Genomic DNA, 17,740 nt, shown 5'->3' on the forward strand with positions numbered 1-17,740 from the left:
TGCACTGCCTTCTGCAGCAGCTCTGTTTGTGTGTGTTTGCGTGCACATTCTCAGAGCGTGGTTGTGTGTTGATGTGTGTGTTTACGAGCAGTTTGATGAGTTTGTGTGCATCTCTTTGGGGGAATGTTATGTGTTGATACCTTTGGGCTACACCTGTGTCTGTGAAGTTTAATGTGTGTGTGAGAGAGAGAGAGGGAGAAATGGCAGCAGGGCAGTGCCAGGTACAGGGATTGTTGTGCATCTCTGTGTGTGTGTTTATGGGCGTGTGTGCTTCTCTGGTCGGCGGCCATGTTGTTGGGTAGCAGATGGCACCATGGTTGGCAGGGGAGGGGCTGCTTAGCACAACTAATCAGACAGTTACAGATAGGGCAGCTGGGAGGGCTGTGGGCCAGCCGTGTGCGCGTATGTGTATGTGCACCGCAGAGTGGCATGATGTTGACAGTGGTGGGCCCGTTGGCCCGGTGACGAGACCTTGCTGCGTTCTTCCCTCCTCGCTGTCAGAGTGCCCTCTCTGCCATCCTGCTCCTCACCTCCCTCCATCTCTCCGCTTCTGTCTGTCTCACTCAATCTGTTGAGACCTACTTATGTTTTTAAATAATATTTTTTATTGCTTTGATTCTGTCGTGGTTGGTGACTTGTTGTGGACTTAGCTTATCACGGGACTGAAACCTTTGTCATTTATTTGTGGAAACCAGTTTAAGGTCAATATAAAAACTTATGTTCTTCAAAGTCTTTATAAATATTATATAAATATACATTGTAGAAAGGATAAATGGTCCAGGAAGTTAAAAAAAAAGCACTCTGGCAATTCAGACTGTTCCTACTTCTGATCATACCGTCACTCTTTAAGCGTTAAACTTTAAGCTTATATCAAGCTACATTTGCTGTATCTTGGATGTAGGTGCTTAAAACTCTTGCTCCTGTTTTTGATGGAAACTTGCCTCCAATACTTCAATATTTTACCCAGGCTTTGGGTGTGATGATGCATCTAGTCAGAGAGACTAAGCGATGCATGATATTGGGTTTAGGGATGCTCGGTATATCGCCACTGAGATCGATTTCAACCGATATTGGTAATTTTTTAGCATATCGGTATCATCTGATAAATCAAACTATTAACAACTGATATTTATTATTTGTTTGGTCATGTGACAATGAGAACAACTGAAGCACAGAAGCAGTGGTGCAGTCAGCGGTATCAAAAGAGAACTGAAATCTATATAATGTCGCTAAATATTGGTGATTGGCCATAACAATAGTATTAGTGTTGAATATCAGTGTTGTAGTACTCGAGATCGGTCTTGGTCTCGAGACCGATCTCGAGACCATTTTTTTGATAGTCTCGGTCTCGTCTCGGACTCGACCGCGCATGGTCTCGGTCTTGTCTCGGTCTCGGGTGCTGAGGACTCGGCATTTTATTTCAAGACCAGTTGAGACCGTAACTGTGAAAATATCACTTAACATACAGCATACTGTCCACTTTATTTGTTAACACCTTTGTTTTCAGTGGATGGAAAACGCACTGATTAAAATCCAAACAATAACGTGACTTGCCAATTACCTGTTTCTAATTCCCCCCCCCCACCTTTCACTCGCACGCGGCGCTCTGATACATGCGCAGTGGTTTCCTCTCCGCGGCAGAAGATGTCTGTCTAATCGTCAGTAATGGAATAACGCTGTATAAATCATAAGAAATCCGATGGCCACAGCTAACTCAGCAGCGCTTCGCTTTCACAGACGGTGGGGACAACGTCTAACTTTTTTCGTCACTTAGAAAAGTAGCTCAAAGAAGGTAAGCTCCGATGACGTGATGTTAGCAAAGCTAGCTGTATAGAGACACATAAGCATTGTGATGAAAAAAAGTTGTCACTCACTGCGCTGAATTATTGTGCGGAGATGTTGACTGACTTGTCGCATATATGGGACAACGCTGTGTCCAAAAGTCTGCAATATAGTGATGGGACATTCAGGAACAGTGCGATTCATCTGCTCGTCTCTTTACTTATTAGATAGGACTGGAGTGTCGCTGAGAGTCGTTCTATGAGATTACCATATGCTGTCAGAATAGCAAGCACTGAGTACCATACCTGTGCATGCGCATTAAGAATCCGACAGTCAGAGGAGTTGTCAGTTCACCATACACAACAAGTTATGACGAATATAAGTCATTAAATTGTTTACAATGATAACTATATAGATATACATGCATTGTCGTGGTTTCAAAGTGTATTTAAAGCAAGGTCTAGCTGCAGCTGCAGTCAGCTACAACACACGCCTGTGTAAAACTCATTAACCAACTTAACCGCTAAGTCAGGATGCCATGCAACTGTTAATAAAGTGTATGATCTGTTCTATGTTGCTAATTAAATAAAATTATATGGTAATGACTTGTCTGACAGATATAGAGTTTGTGCTAAGCGTATGACAATCTGACAGCGTATGCTGACCTGACAGAACACTCTTCTTTGTTCTTGTAATCCTCTGCGTACACTGCAGTAGCTATCATTATATTACTTAATTATGTACATTGATATTTTTTAATTAACAAATAAATAAAACACAAGAACGAAAGAGCACACAGAGCATGCACATTGCTCTTTGATTGTTTTTGGTCAAAGTGGCAGCTGTAACGTGTGCCATGGTGTCAGACTACCTGGCTTCATGTAGTGGGACAGAGGGAGAGAACAGTCACGGTGAGCATCTTGTGCTTGGTTACTTCTTGCTTGTTGCTCCTTGGTCAGTGTTCATAGTTGAGCATCAGGGCATTACCTCAATTGTTATGTTTATTGTTGTGCAGACAGTGGTGGTTTCTGACATGAGCAACATGGACCAATACCCAGGGCATTATCTTTTTAGGGATGGCACGAGACCACTGCAGATCGTAGCACAGAGATGGAAGCAAAGCAGAACAAATAGTTTTATTGGTTAAATTTATTAAGTATTTAATATCTAGGTGTTTTTATGGGAATATGGATCTTTCAGATCAATTTGAGAAGTAATTTTGATCATATTTCACATTTTATTGCGTCATGTAGTCTCGGACCCTAAAAGTCTTGGTCTTGTCTTGGTCTCGATACACTCTGGTCTTGGTCTTGTCTTGGTCTCGGGTTAGGTGGTCTTGACCACAACACTGTTGACACTGTTAGTCCAAATTTTTACATCAGTTCATCCCTACTTGAGTTCATGAGGATGAGATGAAACATTTTCAATTAGGTTCAGTGGTANAAGCACAGAAGCAGTGGTGCAGTCAGCGGTATCAAAAGAGAACTGAAATCTATATAATGTCGCTAAATATTGGTGATTGGCCATAACAATAGTATCAGCCAGTCCAAATTTTTACATCAGTTCATCCCTATTTGAGTTCATGAGGATGAGATGAAACATTTTCAATTAGGTTCAGTGGTAATTTGTTGATCCTGAGGAAATTACTTTCAGTACTTTAGGTGAAACTAGGAATCCAGATTTCTTTTCTTCCTCAACACTCTATTATCTGTTTTTTCTATGCATATTCATCACTCAAAATATTTTTACACTAGTGCCACACACACAAAAGAGCACAGGCTTAACATAATAAAATTGATAGCCAGAGATTCTCCTTCAGGATTTTCTCGTAGAAAGCAGGATCCAGGTTTCATCAAGCCGTTCAACAAGCCGTTCAGATCACGAAGGAGCAAAGCATCCCAAACCATCACACCATCACCACCATCTCAGTAAACATGTTTTTCTAAAGACGTAAAGGACAACGCTTTTTCCATAAAGTTCACTTTGCTCACATCGGTCCACTCAGGATCTCCACAGACGTCTTTGGTGATCATGAAGGTTTTCTTTTTAAATCACGAAGCGGTTTCCCTTTCACTTCTCTCTTGGGTCTTGCAAGCTTTGTGGTTGTACATCGTTGCCTTTTTCACTCAATACACACACTTACTTAATTTGTGTCTAAACCTTTCAAGTTCACACGTTTCAGATTCAGTAGTTGCGCCTCTCTTTAAGCACGAAGACTCTCAGAACGAGTTGTTGTCATCTGTCCGTTCGGTGGGGCCGGGTAACGAAACAATAGGCAGATCGCTGACTGTGAGACCTCAGGCAACGTGGAGGCAAATCTGTCGGCTACAACTGTTGCCACCCCAGCCAAGTGTGCCCTGGGACACTGGCCTACATACACACACTACTGCTGGAGGACAGAGCGACACAGAGCACCAGCCCTCTGTCCACCAGCCCTCTGTCATGCATTTCCTGCTGTCTTCACCTGATCCTCTGCTTGCCTCTTTCTTTTAGATCCCTCATTTTGCTACACCTAGTTTCTGCCAAGGTTGATTTATTTTATTTTATTTTTTCAGTTTCTTAGGAGTTGTGCAGGAGTTTGTACATTATAAAAGAGTTCCACTGTTTCCATTATGTGGCATATTCATGGATTTTAAATAATTACTGTGTGTGTGTGTGTGTCATCTGGTCAACTTCGTGCCTTCACACACCCCTGCTGTGTGGGTGGCAGCATCAGTGGCTTTACACAGTGCCCACTGCCCAGTAGGCACAGCTTTCATCCAACATGACAGATCCTCTCTCTGCTCCTCCTTTCCCCTCATTGCTTTCTTTTATCACTGTCACTCTCTTACCTCATTCATCTCTCGTATTTTTTTTTTTTTTAGCTTTTTATGGCTTTTTATCTTTCATATAGCATCTCTTTGCTTGCGTTTTGTTTAAACTATTGCCTTCAGTCCTCAGCCTTGTCTTTGTTTCCCTTTACGTCCACAGCAGTAACCAGGTCTCATGCTTTGTGTTGCGGTGTCTCCATCATCTGGTTGTACCAGAAGATGCTCAGAAGAAGGAGCAAAACTCAAGATGCAGAAAAGTCAACAGAGAGGCAGGAAAGGAAAAACAATGTGGAAAAGTTAAACGGAAACTGACAGAAAGATCAGCGGTTTTTAAAGGATTATCTTTGTAATGGTAAATAATATCTGAAGTCAATATAAAAAATATTTCGTTTTTATATCATTTCTAAAAAAGAAAACATTTATTGATTTTTTGAAAAAATACCAAATACAGCAATTTTCCCAAGAAATGTAGTCAGCCTAAGCCTTCAGATTTGCAAAATATTAAGGATTTACAAGTGCTTTGAACCTCAGATATAACTGGATAAGTGAACTTATCAAATATAAGAAATAGAAATGTTTTTATTTTAGTTTTCAGTTTGAGACTCCACGCTTCCTATTCAGTTTATTTTTAATTTTTTACTTTATTCAATTTTGTTTGTTCCAAATTACTTATTTTTAAAGCACTAACTTGCAACAAAAGTAATCTGAAGTCAGTGTAAAAGCAGGTCCAGTCCTCATGCAGCCTGGTAGAATTTGAATCAGACCACATTAGGACTTAATGGTGATGAGAAAGCATCTGATTACTATACTATTTCTCAGAGATCACCAATAAATCACAGGAAAAACAACCATCCGGACCCACAGATGTAATGCCAATTTACAGCGGCTGGTTAAGTTCAGCTTTATGGTTCTGTACTACAGGAGGAAACCCAAGTACTCGGAAAGAACAATAGAAGAACATGCAAACTTTATACTGAAATAGCCTAGATTGGGATTTGAACCCAGGACCTTCTTGTCAACACTGCTAACTACTGTGCCACTGCAAATATGAACGTCAACTTAACTTACAATATTTACCTACTTTGGACCAACATATGCTTCGTTTTTGTCTGTATAACACCTCGTCTGTTTCATCTACACTGAATGCACATTGCAACTTTTTAAGAACACGCTGTTTGAATTGCATTTAAAAGGAAAACTCACTTTCTGACACTTGAGCAACAAAACTAATTAAAATAATTGGCCTAGGAGAAATTGGCAGAAGGCTTGAAAGGAAGAAATGCGGGATGGGTTAGCAGACTGAAATGGTGCCTGTGCCTTCCTGCTGGTTGGCCCCGTTATCATGACAGTTTGGGAAGGTGAGTTGTGTTTCAGACATTATTACTGATGTCTCAGGTGTGAAGTAAATTTCAACACAGCTGAAACGAGCTCAGCACTCGGAGTATAATTCAGTTATGCTAATGTTTTAGCGCAACTTTGTGCTATGACAGGCACATTTGTTTTTCCTAATTATGTTCTTTGTTCTTAATAATGTTCTTTCAAAATATTATTATTAAATCAAATTCTTTTCTTTTATCCATCAGTGTGAAGGGTAATAAATGATTTTTCATAATCAGGGAGAAAAAAGGTGACATTTATCCATTCTACACAATACAACTTTTAGAATGACATTGACACTTCAAATGAAATGAAATAATTATGTTGTGACTAAATCTGTTAGTCATAACACAGATTTGTTTTAATGACATTAAAAAAAACTAAACATAACATCAACAAACAAGAAACCTGGTGAGTCAAGGGGACAGAGAATGAATATTGAGAGTATTATTGGCCGGTTTAATGTCTTACTTTATTGGTCCAAGTCTTATCAATGCATCTCTTTCTCTGGACTGTTATGCAAAGTTTTAGACATAATTTGTAGTTGAATGCAGTCTAAGAAAATGTTTCAAAGGAGGACGACCATTGAGGTCTAGCAGGTTCCATTACCAGAAATCCTCAAGCCAAGGCTTTACTATTGACCCGAACTTTAAGTCACCTCTCAGTGAACCGGACCTGGTTCCTGGACCTGTGGTTTTGAACTGCCCGATTCTCGGGTCAGTGGATGAGACATGCTGGCACAAAACCTGCTCAATCTGGCCACAGGTCTCTGCAGGGAGTCACTGGATGTTTGTTGGTTTCTCTCTTTTGAGTTCTGAATTAAAAGCAACAAAAGTTACAATAATAAGATGGTTTTTGTCTTTGTCACTGGTAGAGAAAGAAAAACAAAACTGGTCTTAAGTATTAATTAAGATGATCAGGCTTGAGAGATTCATTTAGGCTTCCACTCGGTTCTCTGTGTTTTCCTGTCTTGTAACTCCATGACTAACTGAATTAGCTTTAGCATTAGCTTAGCGAAGCCACCTCATTGGGACGTCATCAGGTGCTGAACACAAAAACATTACAGAGCAAAGGCTGGAATAGGATCAATAGTTTTCTCTTTTTCTAAAACTCTGTTCAACTTTTCAGAAAGAGATAAATACAAAACGGAAAAAGGTACCACAGCTTGATGCATTTTCTGCTCAAGATCTCAAAGTAGACATTGTTTTTTTTTTTACAGACCTTTTTCTTTGAACAATTACTGTGGACAAGTATCAACATGTTTACATCATTATACATTTGATTATTAGTGTCCATATTGTCCGATTGAGGCAATAGTGTCTTCCTTGTTTCTATAATTATTATTTTTTTTTTTTTGCCATTTTCAACAAATTAACTGACTGCTTGTCTGAGTTTTCAGACAAGCAGAAAAACTCTAGAATGCATTTATTTTGAAAGCCTTTTGAGTTCAAAACTAGTAGGAAAAACAATACTTTAAAGAAATGTTTTTTACTTACATTCACAGTTTTATACCCGCTCTAGTCATAAACAACAAATAATGTCGTAAACATTATTTCAGGCCAATTTGAAGTTACAATAAAGGCTTTCTGCAATGGCTCGTCACATGAATGCAAAAATCTAGTTTTTTTTTTCTTTTTCTTTGACTGTCCAAATTGCTACAATATAACCTAATTAATGAGTACTTTTTGCATAAATCTGACCTTCAACATTTCCACATATGTTAACCACAACCCTCTCTGCAGGGCACAGATTTGACATTGACGTTGAGTCCGGCGTTGTGGATTGGGTCGGTGTGGGAGCATATTGTACGTATGCTGCGTGTTTATTTTTAAAATAATCACAGATGCCTGCGCTGCCAGGCTGCTTCTCTTGTGTTAAGACCATCAGTCGCCTGTGCCAATTAAGATTTTTAAACTTCTCTCGGTCTGTTTTGTGACTAGATGAGATGATGACAGAGGCCAATCAGCAGCTAATTACTTCAATCTAGAGCTGGGCTCCTCTCTGTGGGAACGTGTGCTGCCGCAGCAAAATGTTTGTCTCTGTTTGCTGCTACCCCCATGTAAATGCCCACGGCCGTTAAGCACCGAACTGCATTTTAAGACGATCAGATTTGCAGCATTGTCCAAACTTTCGGGGTGGAGATAATAATTAACCGTTGCGGTTTTCTGCCTTTTTTTTCTTTTTCCTTCTTTTTTTTGGGGGGGGGGGGTTAAAATTGGCTTACCGCTAACCTTCATGACAGCAGGGGGGAAGATGGGCCTTTAGCGTTCCTTGAAGAAGAAACGAAGCTCGGGCCACCCGCTGTAAACAAAGTTGACTTGCTGACAGATGGATTGAATGACAGAGAGGCTAACCGAGCCAGGAGCGGGCCTGGCAGCATCGCACCGAGCAAAGAGGGAGGGAGACGAGGGTGGGGGGGGAAGGGGAAGAGGTGGCCAACAGGAGAGGAGGTGTGAACAGGTGCAGGGCCGCTGAAGGAAGAACCAGCAGATGGAGAGAGACACAGCCAGTTTAGTTACAGGAAAAAAAGGGTGGGAGGAGAATGAGGAGGGAGCGATGGAAACAGCAGAAAAACTAGATCAGGCATAGATGGAGACGCTCTGGACGGATAGACGGACAGATAGGTAGAATTAAGAACCGGGCACGCTGCAGACAGGCTCTCAGGCTCCATCCAGCTCCGCCTGTATTTGATTTGTTTGTTTAATTTGGTGGAACAGCGACATGAAGAGGGAAAAAAAAAAGAAAAAAGAAAACGAGCACAGAGTGATTGATTTGCATCACCCAGAGGTTTAATGAAAATGTGCTAAAACGCACCGAGGTGTTTGCTACCAAGAAAGAAAAAAGAAAAAAAAATGACACATGGATTTTCTTTTACACAAAATAATTCAGATGTTTATTGTGTGCTGCTTCACAGCAAACGCTCAATATGTCGCTGTATTTCCTCTGCCGTGCTCTTATTATTGTTGGCAGAACCAGAAGACAGGCCTTCACAAGGCCTCTGGCTAATCATGTCTCAGTTACCAATGCGAACAGGCACACTCGCATACTGTAAGCAGAAAGCATCTTTGTAGTTCTGCACCACAAACTGTTGAATATGGATGCAGGTCTGAGTGATGCAGTCCGTCACAGATAGCTGCAGTGGCGCTCGGCAAGAATGAATCATCGTTGTGGTTTAAGAACAAACAGATGTGGTTTATATATGACACTACCACCACACCACAGGAATGTTAGCAGTCTTGTTTTATTTGATCACAGTTACAAAACTGGATCTTGTAATGCTTTGGAATAAGTCCAGACCTGTGTATCTTTACATTTTGTCACGTCCCACGCACAAACTTCAATTTATTTTATGTGGTAGACCAGCACAAGGTAATGCATAATTGTAATTTTGAAGGAAAGGCCTTCATGGTTCTCAGTTTATAATTTTACCAATTAAAATCTTAAATGTTTGTATGCATTTATGGTAAAATAAACTTTTGAATTCATCAGTTTCAAGCGTTTTACTAAATGTCTCCACATTTCCACATTTAGACAGCAAATTTTGGCCCATTTTTTTATATATATATATATATCTCAAGCTTAGCTAGCAATAATTTGTGAGTTTTGCACAATCAGAGCAACTTTACTACACGTTAAATATAGCATCTACAAATTGCAGATAGGACTTCTCAGGGCTTTCTTCATCTCGCAGCACAACCAATAGATGGTTTACCACTGATTCTCCTACCTGAGCTGTGAATGTATGCAGCTCCTCCAGTACCACTGGCCTTAGCTGCTTCCTTAATTATTGCCTGGACAGGTTTCCTATGCTTGCTTCTAGATGATTGATTATAATTTGAAGGTGCTCCATGAGATGCTTTATTTGTGAAGTTGTAGATGAATACATAGGAATAGTAGAAGTGTGACCTTAAATCAGATTGATTTGCATTCGATTGATTTAGATTTCTCTGGTTCTTCTTGATGAACTCACCATAATCATCCGGATCCAAGGGCAGTTGGTTTTCTTTGCTGTGAACGAAACTTGTGTTTGAGCTGCAGGCTCAGTTTACAGCCTGTTTATCTTCATGTTGATTTCACACCTGTTAGATGGTGATTTTAAAACGGACTCCGGTTTAGTTGTCAAGTAAAGCATTGCGACTGCTATTTTATTCCTATTCCCACACAGAATAACGTTATCAAAGCTCCCAAGCTGTGCTTTAAAGAGCCTGTATTTACAGGGGGATTCTCCAGTTCTGGTTTGACAGAAGTGTTATAGATTTAGATCTTAGATAGTTGAGATAGTGATTTATTTTCCTCTTAATCAGAAGTTGGAATTCAACATTCAACATGTTCTTTAATGATTGGTCCAACCCACTGACAATCCAGTCCAGTCCAACAACATGAATACTTTGCACTTAAATATCCAGAATGTTATAAAAAATCTGATGGGAAAATCAGGTGATTTTCTTTTCTTGTCATTTAATCCTGAATTGTGTGTGTTTGTACCTGAGTGAGTGTAACTGGAGGTCGGGGTGTCTGGCATCGGCAACTTTCTTCTGATTCCTCCAAGTACACCGTCTGAGATTAATTTGTGCTCGTCCTTTGATGAACCGCGGCATTTGGTGGTTCTGGCGTGAGATGCCGGCTTCACCATGGGGTGCAGCAAACTCTGCGCTTGGTCAGGCCCGGCCTCCCCACATCTAATGGGCAACAGCTTGAATAGTGCCCACTTAAGCAGGCTGTGCGGACTGGGCTCCCTTTTTTCCTTCCTCACGGCTCCAGCCAGCTAGCCGGCCAGCCGCCGCCTCTGCCACCTCCCACTTACCCAGCAGCCACTGTACCTGGCTGCAGCCCCAGAGCCATTCCAGCCTACCTTAGGCCGCTGGCCCATGCAGCTCCCGCCATACTTATCAAGCTGTCCTGCAGTGCAGCGGGCCATGCATACACAAACAGGCGCAGCTATCTGCTAACTGAACATTCAGTCTATTGCCTCAAAGGCCCAAACAAGTTCCAGAGACCATTCACCAATTAACTGGCTGGCAGATTATCGCCCAAGGAGATCTGAGCGGCCCCAGCCCTCCGTATCCAGCCTCTGCTCACGCCGGCGCCCCAAACACCTGCTCCAGGTTGGCTTCCCGCTGACACTTCTCCTTTCGCTGCCTGTTTTTATGCTTTCATTTGGTGGTAGCCATTTTGTGCTTACTTTTAATTGGGTGAGCAGAATGGCGTGGGCTGCCTAAACCACATTAATTTGATTTACTAACTTCAGTTTGAATTTAAGTCAAGTTAAAGTCGATCCAGTCCCTCCCTCCAGCCCCCCGTGCTCCAACCTAAAGAAGTAGACGTTTTAATCCGTTTATCCTGTGTGTCCTCTTTGCCTTGGAAGGTAATGGAGAGAAGCATGAGCAACCAGATGCCAAATGTTTAGCTCTCTTGTCTTTTTTGCTTCCCTATCTTTGGTTTTTGTCACCCTCCTCTTCATCACCACCACTCTATAGCTGACTGCTGGAACTTTCTGGCGATCTGTCTGATGCTAATTGGTGGGTAAACAGGTCTGGTGTGAGCTCCCCCTCCGCCCCCCTGTTCCTGATCACACACGCACACACGCAAGCTCATCGTACACACACACATAGACGAATACACGGCCCCCTGGAACCTCTTGCAGGACCAAATGGCTGGCAATGCCTGCCCGCCGTCTCCCGCTGAGCCCTGGTGTGCGCTTTGGTGGCTCAGGCTGCTGTTCAAGCCCAGCGGGGGTTCATACACTCACACTCATACGCGTACAGATACACACAGTCTCCTTGTGTCCCCTGCACACCCGCCACCCGCTTTCACACCCCAGACAGCAGGACAGCAGGAGAACACACACACACACACGCACACACACACACACGAAGGAACAGACAGACGCGGTCACTTTAGAGATACAGGCCAAGCGCTGTAGGGGAGAAAAGTTTTCACTTAAACTGGAGAATTCTCTCTTCATTAGCGCCTTTGGACTTCAGGAAGAGTTCTGTTTATTTGTTCGTTTTTTTGTTTGTGTGTGTGTGTTGTGTTTTTTTTTTCCCTCCTGTCTTTGTAGTTTTTCTTCTCTCTCTTTCTTTGTCTGTCTCTCTGTTGTCTCGATGCGATTGGACTTAGTTGAACGGTAAAGTTTGATTCAAGCAGGAACAGAATGCTACCTTGGTTTGGATCTTACCTGCTCAGTCCGGATCATTAAAAGGGTTTGAATGAAACCAAGAATTATCTGCTGCTCAGTCAGTAGGTTCTGTACCGACTCGTGTCGGATATGTCAGGAGTTGATGGTGCTGCCGTTGCACGCATGAAAACAAAATGCACAATTTTAGCTCTGTAACAAATCATTGGAAATGTTTGTTTTTTTAATTACAGAAGGATTTTTAATCAAGTTTTCAGCCTTGGCTCTGAACCTCAGCAGTAATTGAAACCAGTCTGCAGTAAAACAGAGGTTTATGTGTCGCAGACAGCAGCTATGTTACCCATGGGTCGCCAAGCTGACGGCAGCGTTCAGCCCCTCGTGTGTCATCTGTCCTCTCCTCCTCCATCGTCCTCTTCCTCACTCTTTTCTGCACTTTCCTACAACTTGTTTCAGAAACACGAGTTCAGCACGCTGGAGCACAGCTTTCAACTCATGCCGGCACCCTTCATTTTGTTTGAAAACTTTGTGATTGCAGCCGGTGAAGACTTTCTGACAAACTAAGCCTGATTTTATTTGATCTGATAAGCCGACACACAGTCGTTCACAGTTGAGAAGCAGAATGAAGAGGTTAAATGGTTTTCACAATGAAAATGCTAATAAAAATGTGAAATGAGTCATGTGCATCCCTTACACTTCTCCCCAGAATGACTTCTAGTCCACTTAATTTCTTTTACAAGTCACCTAATTAGTATATGGCCTATTTTACAATTCGTATTGTGCTTTACAGAGTCTGTTATACTGCTAATAGTTTCTGGAACCGATTTTTTTCTCTACCAGCTTTTACTACTTAAGACGATGATGTTTACACTGCTTGTAAAATAGCTCAGGCTCAGTTAGATTAAATTTAGAGCAAACATTTTGTTTTTGCCTCGAATTCTCAATCTTATTTACCTCTGAACTTTGACTGGGCCATTCTGACACAGTACGCTTTAAGCTGAACCATTATAGCTCTGATCCAGCCTCACGTCTTTTGCAGGTTTTCTTCCAGAATTGCCCGATATGTAACTCCAGATCCATGTCTCCGTCAACTCTGAGCAGCTTGTTTATCTAAGGAAATACATCCCCAGAGGATGATGCTGCCATCACAAGATTTTTTTTATGCCTCACTTTGCAAATTTAGGCAAAAATACACTTTTGGTTTTATCTGACCAGAGGCGTTTCTTCCACATGTTTTTCTGTGTCTTTTCCATTGATTACGTTTTCTTCCACTTCACAATTATGTCCCTCTAAAGCAAATATACTTTAGTTGAATGAAATGGGAAATGTTTTTAGTTTAGTTTCAAGTTTAATTGACTCCATTGTGTTTTAACCTATCATGACTATTTTGGGTCAGCGTCGTAGAACCAGGTAGCATCAGATACTTTGCTTTACACATTTATAGTTTTGGATCAATACATGCATTTCCTTTCTGTTTTCTCCACAGTTTAATCATCTGAATCCAATCATGTTCGGTTTTACTGATTTCTTCCTTTTAGTTGTGACACCATCATGCTTTTAGTCTATAGTCTGGAGTTTTTATGTACACAGGTGGGTTTTTTTTTCTAAGGTTAAAAAGTGCATTTGATGCTGATGCTTTGAGAACATTAACTGTTGGTGTTTTTGTGCGTTTTTCCTCAGACAGGACAGAGAGAGTGCGGAGCGGGCTCATGCAGAGGAAATGGCGTCTGTGACCCTTTCAGCGCGGGAGCGGGAGAAGGAGCTGGCTGTCATGCTGCAGAAAACAGAGGCTCAACACCTGCAGAGAGGTCGGTGCTTCAATGCTCGGGATTTACACTCCGTTTTCTTTCCATTTCTTTACTATTATCCAATAACTTTGAGTGTTAGTTCTGAAACTTTTCTCTCTTATCTTGGCATCATCCTCCAGTCCTATTTGCCTTATCCTCACCATGCCTTTTTATCTTACACTTTACTGCTTCGTGTTAGTTTTCAAATAGCTTTCACATGTATAACACTCCTGTCACATTTTGTTTAGCTTTGTTTTGCACACAGTTTTCAATCGGTGAATATATTACTGTTCGCAGCAGATTGGCAGATGCTCATACTTCACGTACTCAACTACTTGATGCTGCATTACTACATCTCTACTGCTGCTGTAGGCTGGATAGAAGTCAGTAATAATGATGATTAAATGCTAAATATAGAACGTCTGAATATAGACACACATATGCCTTTACGGTGGTTATAAGGCAGGTGGAAAGTGGGCATGAATCTTCACATATGGCTGCATTTGAAGGTTTTCAGTGACAAACCACACTTTATAAAATCTTGACTTTTTACCCACAGGTTTTGCTGTAAATGTGTGTTTTGATCAAATATTTTGTCATAACCATCCATTAGAGACTCAGTGTTTATTGCAGAATAACATAACCCAGAAACTGATCAGATATTTAACAAATCTATCAAATAATAATATTGATCTCTATCAGTAGGGGCTGATATTGTTCTCCTGAAAAGATAATTTTGTTAAAATTTAGCTGCACTCCATTATGTCACAGTGGCTTTTTCTTGACACTTAAATGTTTCAGATCTTCAAACAAACTTCAATATTACACAAAGTTAACCTGAACAAATAATAAAAAAAAAGCTGTGATGATCAGTGATTTCATGAACTTTGACTAGGCTAATCAAAAGTCTTTAATTTTTCATGTTTTGAAGATCCAATCAGAGATGGTCTGGGTGACATGTGTTGGATCATTGTCTTGTTTTTATAAACAAAGTGTGCAGGAAGTTTAGGTTTAGGTAACTGATGATTAAATATTCTACTTTAAGATGTATTGGGTAAAAACCTGAGTCCAAAGTCAATGATGAAAGGTTTTTTTGGTCCCGATGCAGCAAAACAACCAAAGACCATCATACTACCACCACCATGTTTTTTGCTGAAATATTATTAGTTTCCTGCCCGGTCCACCAGGACCTGCAGCACCTTGAAGGTGTTGCAGCCTTCAGCCACAGTGCTTTGACACAGGCACTCAGAATAGATAAGAGCTGGTTGAGCCGGACCAAAACAAGAACCAGAGCAACCTTGAGCCGGCCGCCCTTGAGATTCATGGCTTCCATCTCCTCCGGAAGGAGATCCCAGCGGGGGGGGGATCTTTGCTGGAACAGGATCTTAAATCTTCCATTACAATATGTAGTGGAATAAATTCCAGCTGAGTTGAAGTGACCTCAAAAAGACAAGAAAAAAAAAAGACAGAAGAGAAATAGAGTCTCTTAGAAGAGAATAAAGACTAGCCAAGCGAAGGGAAGATGGGAAGGTGATGGGAGCAGAGCAGAGAGAGAGAGACCCGGCTCGGCGCTCCCTGTCTGTCTGCACAGCAGAGCTGCTGCTGTTACCACATCTGCTGTGCCATCTGGATCCCCCCACCGCCCCCAAACACCCACCACCCACCTTCAACCACCCTCCCTTCCCTCGCCTATCTTATCTTTTTATTTACCTGTGGTTCTCTTCAACAACTAGGGAGCCTGCTGGTACGCAGAACAAAGATGGAGGGTATAGAGGGAAGAATGGACGGTTGTGGGGGGTAAACAAAGCGTTTCTTTCTGGCGCGTGTCGGCGGCACACATGTTGTCTAAAGAGAGCTGACATCAGAGCACAGCAGGAAGCTGTGGATGGGGAGGGGATGGAGGGGTGGATGTCCTTTAGTAACTCGCATCACTTCCTATCCCCATGCAGCCCAACAGACGAGCTGGATAATTAGCTTTCCTGCTCTCCAAATCCCGCCTCTTTGTCCATCCGTTTGTCCTTCCATCCATCCGCCCCCCTCCCTTCTTCTCCGCTCCCCTCCCACCTTTCTGTTTTCTTTTTTTTTCATGTTTCTGTTTTTGAGTAAATGTGTACAGACCAACCCCTAGATGATATCAGATATTTGTCCCTCCAACCCTCCCTCCTTCACTCCCTCCCTCATTTTTCCTCTGTTTGTTTCCAGTGCCAGTTCTGCTGTGTTTCTGTGTCCCAGGGTTCTTTTTGGCCTACACATGGCAAGATATATTCAAAGCCCGCTCAGTTAATTAGTATTCTTCATACAACTTTCTCCAGCCCGTGACCAAAACTTCGCTGAGTGTGTGCGCGCTCACACGTCCGTGGGATGTTGTAGTTTTATAGTTTGCCACTCTGTAGCATCCGAGTTCTGCAGGAGCGCTACGTCGGCTGAGGCACATTAAAACAGTTAATGGACAAACAAAACGTCAGATTTCACCCGATTTAATCGTCGTTTGTAGGAAACTTGTAATAAAACACTTCAAGCGAAGGGTCAGATTTCAGCAATGCTGCTATTTGGCTCAAACCAAGACTGCACGTGAAGCAAAAACAAACATTATCTGTCTGAGTGACTTTTCAAAGTCACCGGCGATTTATTATTTTTTTGGTTTTGTTTGACAGTAACAGAATGCCGAAGCAGGTGGATCATTCCCACAATCCAAACGGCAGCCATTGTTTTGTTTTTTTTCTCCTCTTCTTTTTAAAGAGCAGACATATGTTCGAGAGAGAAACGTAGACCGTTTCAAAGGAGCGATGAAAGCCCGGTGTTGGATTGTTCAGAAAGAGGCCCCCATGTGTGGATGAGGACGTGGCAGGAAGGCTGCAGGAAAAAGGAGGAGGAAAGCACGTTCAAACACAAACCTCGCTCCTTTTACCCTTTTTTCACACACTTTAGATTTCCGCTCCGTCTTCAATGCACGACTGGTTCGCTCTGCATGCCGACTCCTGTTGTTTGAGCACTTTTGATGTTAATGAGAATGTTGACAAGTGCATTTTTTGGATATCCATTAAAAGAGACATATGTATGTTGCTTTTGCTGCAGTATTCCTCAGAGTGCTTTGCTTTAGCCATAAGGTAATGGTTGTCCTCTGATCCATCAGGCTGTTGTAGTTTCGTTTTCTTTTTTTTATTATGTATCAACTGTATAGCCTTTTGAAACCGAGACATTTAGTTTTTTTCCTGTTTGTGGATGTTTGTATGAAAGTAGTTTCCCAGCTGAATTTAACTAAAGAATGAAAAGAACTGAATTTCATATCGTTATTTAATTGGAAAAGTCAGACTCAAATCATTTTTAGCAGAAACAAATTTCTTGCACTGCTCATAGTGCTTGAATTTGTGAATTTGCATGTAAAATAGAGAGTTGTAAAGAATCACCAAGCAGTGCACAGTCTGTCAGTGCTTCCCTCGTTTATAGCGGAGGAAATGAGACCCATGTTTCCCTTTTCTAATTTTCTCTTTCTGATCGAGATCTACTATCCTGCTAATTTTCCATGCGTTCCTGCTCCACAACACCTGAACCAAACGGCTGAATTTCCTCATCAACATGTCATTCAGCTCTGCAGAGGCCTGGTAGCGAGTCACTGTAATGATTCAGGTGTGTTGGAGCAGCGATGGATCTAAAAGTCGCAGGAGGTCGCTCTCCAGGACTGGACTTGAGCAGCCCTGCAAACCTTTTAATAATATTCTGCTGTTGCATCATTTCCTCTCAGGAACAGATTGAATTTCTCATTAATGCCATTAACTCTGATTCCATTATAAATGTCTGCAAAACTTTGTTAATATTTCGCTAATGTCGAAAAAAAATCACAATTTTTCTGC

The 17,740-nt window shown here is 41.7% G+C and overlaps 1 protein-coding gene across 1 annotated transcript in view; it reads left to right on the plus strand.

Annotated features, from left to right (window-relative positions):
- Positions 1–17,740, plus strand: part of sdccag8 (SHH signaling and ciliogenesis regulator sdccag8) — a 58,930-nt gene that overhangs the window by 13,806 nt on the left and 27,384 nt on the right. Inside the window, exon 14 of the mRNA XM_007551211.2 lies at positions 13,783–13,910. Coding sequence (XP_007551273.1) covers positions 13,783–13,910 — 128 coding nt within the window. The remainder of the gene's footprint in view (positions 1–13,782; positions 13,911–17,740) is intronic.

This window comes from Poecilia formosa, unplaced genomic scaffold (assembly GCF_000485575.1).
Source record: "Poecilia formosa unplaced genomic scaffold, Poecilia_formosa-5.1.2 Scaffold40, whole genome shotgun sequence".
NCBI lineage: Eukaryota > Metazoa > Chordata > Actinopteri > Cyprinodontiformes > Poeciliidae > Poecilia > Poecilia formosa.